The sequence below is a fragment of the Diospyros lotus genome, chromosome 15, assembly GCF_014633365.1.
Source record: "Diospyros lotus cultivar Yz01 chromosome 15, ASM1463336v1, whole genome shotgun sequence".
Taxonomy (NCBI): domain Eukaryota; kingdom Viridiplantae; phylum Streptophyta; class Magnoliopsida; order Ericales; family Ebenaceae; genus Diospyros; species Diospyros lotus.
The window spans coordinates 21,310,939-21,315,540 of NC_068352.1; the positions used below are offsets into that span (position 1 = coordinate 21,310,939).

The following is a 4,602-nucleotide window of genomic DNA, read 5'->3' on the forward strand; positions in this document are numbered from 1 at the left end:
GCGTTACGTGTATCATTTTTTCATCTAAGGTATAATTGTAGTCATTATTATTGTTGTTTTTAACTTCTTATTGGTTAAGCCAATTGTATATTCTATTAAAACCTATATAAAGGACAAATTAGACAACAACAAAAAAAAAAAAAAATGATCCTGCTCATTGTCAATCTCGTGTAGATGTACACAATCATGCAGGTGTAGGATTTGGACAAAAACACATTTATAATTATGCAAATATATTGGTCATAATGTAGGGCTCCCCATTCCCAATCTTATTTAGTACAAATCCATGACATGATCAAGAGTTACATATAAATAGACCTTAAAACATTTGCCTATTTAGTGAAACAACTCTATATGTTGACTTCATCAAGGGCATGCCTCAATGATCATCAAACTTAGATGAATGAACTATAACAAGCTTTTACACTTATTTAACGTGAATAGTAAATAGAAAGTGTTGATTTATTAAGGGTATGCCTCAATGAGCGACCTTAATCCTAAAATGGGATGGATTTTGTAGTCACTAAAACCAGCTTTGCAGAACAGCTCTGCCCATTCTTTCTTATTTCTCTCTTTTCCTGCAACATTAATCATCATTAGCATGTCAAAGAAGAACTGTGGCTGGACCGACTCTTCGGCTCCTTTGGAGATCCCCGTCACCATGTCTATGATAATCACCCTTCCTCCATTTTCTTTGCTTGGGATTGCCTGCTTGCACTTCTTCAATAATGTGATGCAGTCTTCGTCGCCCAAGAAGTGCAAGATCCACTGTTTTGCCAATTTTAGGTTATATAAGTAAGAGTTCAGCAGTAAAAGTAAAGATATATATATATACATATGTATTTTTCTTCGAGATTTACATTATTGCAGAAAATAAAAGTAAAGAATCTCTTTTTGACAAGATGGTAACAAATGTTTAAATATAGGGCACTTCAGAGAGAAAAAATTATATTCTAATATAAAAAATTGTCAAAATAATTAAGCTTTTTAATAACTGATTTTGGGATTTTACTACGTGCAGTAGATATTTATACATTAATTTTTCAATTAATAATTATCTTAAAAGTGATAATCTTAAAAGCTTTTTGCTGAGATATACAATTTTATTTAACCTATTTTATACTATAATAGATTTTCTTTAATATATCTTCAGTGTTACTTGGACTATTTGACTTGATAGGCCTGTAATCAAAGAAGTTTCAAAAGTTGAAAATTCCACGTGGGCTTCTTTGGAGCTGAATTTAAGAATATTTTCAAGTCAAGAATTAGATTTTCTTTTGCTCTCTTTCTTTTTCTCTACTATTTTGTTATAGTGATCTCTTTCCAATGATCATAATAAAAGCCTGACCTGATGATATACATAATAAGAGCCGTTTATATATATATATATATATATATGTAAATACCTTGAGTAGAATTATAATAACAACCCTATATATTGAAATGGATCAATTAAAGGGGTTTATAATTATAAAAATTTCACCACAATGTCAACGGCACCCGGTGTAAAATTTACCTCGACTAAAGCGAAGATAATAAAGAAATATTAAGGTATATATATAATGAGATATATATATAAAGGTATGTATATATATATATATGTAAAGGTATTTTAAGGTATATATCTTAAAATACCTTGAGTAGAATTGCATCCGCAGCTGGGAAGACATCAAATATGTTCCCTCCAACGAAGCTCAAGTTCTTACGCCCCTGCAAATTAGCAATTACATGTGGCTGATCAAACACTGTGCACTTCAAGTGCGGGAAGGCGTCGACAATGGCGGTGGCCATTGTTCCGTTGCCGCCGCCAACATCCACCACCGAACCTAGCCCCTCAAACACTTCCTTACACTCCTTAATCATCACACTTGCTACCAATCTCGAATCAGCCGACATTCCGTCGTTAAACTGGAAGTTCAGAGTCGGCTTATGGCCGGCGTAATCCCAAAACGACGACCCATTGGCTGTGTTAAACGCCGTCGGATCGTCATTCTGAAGCCAAGCCGTCAGGTGTTGCCACGAGTTTATCAAACACGGGTCGAGCATGGCCAGCAAGAACGGCGAAAGAGTGAAGGGATTGTCGGTTAAGAGAAGCCGGCAAGTGGGGGTGAGAGTGTACACAGTTTCTAGGAGTTCATTTTCTCGGGCTATTTTCTCGAGAAAGAAGCCGGAAAGAGCCAGGCTGCGCATGAGGCGGCCGATGCAGTGGGCTTTTGATGGGTTGATGGGAAGGGCAGCGACGAGGTCGGAAACTTTCATGGGCTTGCCGTGGTTGTGGATGATGTCAGGAATTCCCAGTTCAACTGCGGTTTTCAAGTTGAAAGAGTTCATGAAACCGAACATTTGGTTCCAAATGTAGGCTTCGGCTCCGAGGAGATCGCCATTGTTAACACCACAGACTCCATTGTCGTAAGGCATTACTAATTCCTGATATTTTAATTTGTTGGCTTTGTGATCGAAGCTGATCTCTACTTGTGGGTGAGATGTTGGAGTGGGCATGCATTTACGTGTATATATATATGATTTGGGGAGGAGAATCATTCCCTCAGCCAAAAGCTCACCAGAACGGTATAAACTGTTATTTTACAGAGAAGGCTTTGATTTCGTCATGGCATTCGCCTAAGAAGGATCCATACATGGTTCCTTTCAAAGAAATTCACAGAAACAAAAAACCATAATTAACCCTTCCACTTGAGACAAAAGATAAAGTGGAACTAATTACGATTCACAAAAAAATGTTAGTTGATTAGTCCCAGGCTGCAAGAGTATGAGCATACCAAATTGACCATAAAGCTATTGTATTTTAATGTCATTATTATATTTCCCCACTGACTTACTAGCACCCACCTGAGAAATTCTGTTGCTAGGTATCCAAAATTCATATCTTTCCTTTATTTAATAGAAAGCAATTACAACTGGTCACAAATTTATTCCGAAGCAGTGACGTCTTGATACTATCAGGAATAGGAAATACAAATTTTAAATATGACTAAATGATAGATTTAGATTTTTTGTAATTTATTAAAAAAATCATGCTTAGTACGTATAATCTATTATAATCGAATAATTTACATAACACCAAGCGAAACGAAAAGTCCTAAATCTATTATAAGTACATGTATATATACTATTCCTAAATAAGCATATGCCCTTAGTAGTATTATAGCGAAGATAATGAATGATTTAGCCAACCAAACGAAAAGTCTATTTTTGAAGTTTTGTCCATTGGATAGCTAGCTGTTGGAGTAATCTATATTATATGTATAAGCCATTGCTTAAGTTTTGTTCATGGGAAAATGATTTTTCTTTTTACTAAACGGAATCAAAAGACTTCAGTCAATTTCTCTCTCTGTCTCTCTTATCAATCCCTGCGTAGTCACTACGGCTTTTTCAAACATCTCTTTCTTTCTGAGCACGTGCCAAATTAATTAAGAAAAATCTAGAAGAATATCTTCATAATTTTCGGGAAGTGAAAATCTGTTGGATCCAACACCCCCTTATTAGATAACTAATATACAAAGCTTATGAATTACCATAGGGTTATTCGCACAAAAAATTTAAATTTTTGCATTTTTAAGATTTTATTTAAAAATTTCAATTTTAACAATAAGATCCTGATTTGATCAATTGGTTACAATTTTATCTACACCCGGATTCGAATTGAGAGGCGTCCAAGAACTGTTGACGTGGCATGCCATATGACATTTTAAAACAATTTAAGTGGACCCTACATGCACACATGAAAAAAAATAAAAAAATTAAAATAATATTAAATATATGTTATATGTGTGTTATAGATATATTTACAAAGGTAAGTAGGCGGAGGACGGGGACGACGATGACGGAAGACGACAATGGCGACAGGCAATGATATTGGGCTGGAGGCGACGGCTGATCTAGAAGCTGAAGGTGGTGATGGAGGCTGATCTGGAAGAAGGCCGAATCTAAAAGTTTGATAGTCGATGAGACCGGCTTAAGTGATTGACAACGAGGGTGAGGCAGCGAACAAAGGACATCATTTGTCGACAAGAGCAAAAAAGTTGTCGGTCACTTTCTATGAGGTACCCTTAAGCAAAAGGAAGCCTAGATCAATGGTCAAACTAGTTTCTAGATCGGTCGTTGTCGCCACCGTGAGCAGGAGGAAGCCCAGATCAATCGTCGCCTTCAGTTTCCAGATCAATTGTCACTGTCACCGTTCGTCATCGTAATTGTTGCCATCACTATTCTTCTTCTTCACCATCACCATTCTCCACTCGTCTACTTCCTTCTCTATGTGCATATATATATTTAATATTATTTTATTTTTTAGTTTTTTATACATATACATGTAGAGCTCACTTAAAATGTTTTAAAATGTCAGGTAACATGCTACGTCAGCGAGTCATGAACACCTCTTGAATCGGATCTGGATTGTAGATAAAGTTGTAACCAATTGATCAAATCAGAGACCTTAGGATCAAAATTAAAATTTTTAGATAAAATCATAAAAACGAAAAAAGATTTGAATTGTTCGTACGTGCTCCTTTACTTCATAGATTAAGGAAGATAATATATATATATATATATGCCATCAAATTTGACTCTAAAACAACTCAGTTGGAC

General features: G+C 35.6%; 1 protein-coding gene across 1 annotated transcript; it reads right to left on the minus strand.

The window, feature by feature from the left end:
- Positions 1–456: 456 nt before the first annotated feature.
- On the minus strand, positions 457–2,571 carry LOC127792379 (trans-resveratrol di-O-methyltransferase-like). The gene is made up of 2 exons (XM_052322853.1): positions 1,636–2,571; positions 457–768 (listed from the first exon to the last, which is right to left on the minus strand). Exons 1-2 carry the CDS (start codon positions 2,539–2,541, stop codon positions 466–468), a joined length of 1,209 nt encoding a protein of 402 aa, XP_052178813.1. The 5' UTR covers positions 2,542–2,571; the 3' UTR covers positions 457–465.
- Positions 2,572–4,602: the final 2,031 nt, after the last annotated feature.

Excerpts from the sequence above, each read along its gene's own strand:
- LOC127792379 (XM_052322853.1), bottom strand. The coding sequence starts at position 2,541 with ATGATTCTCCTCCCCAAATCATATATATATACACGTAAATGCATGCCC. Across the intron at positions 769-1,635 it reads CGGATGCAATTCTACTCAAG|TGGATCTTGCACTTCTTGGG; the intron begins GTATTTTAAGAT and ends TTGGCAAAACAG.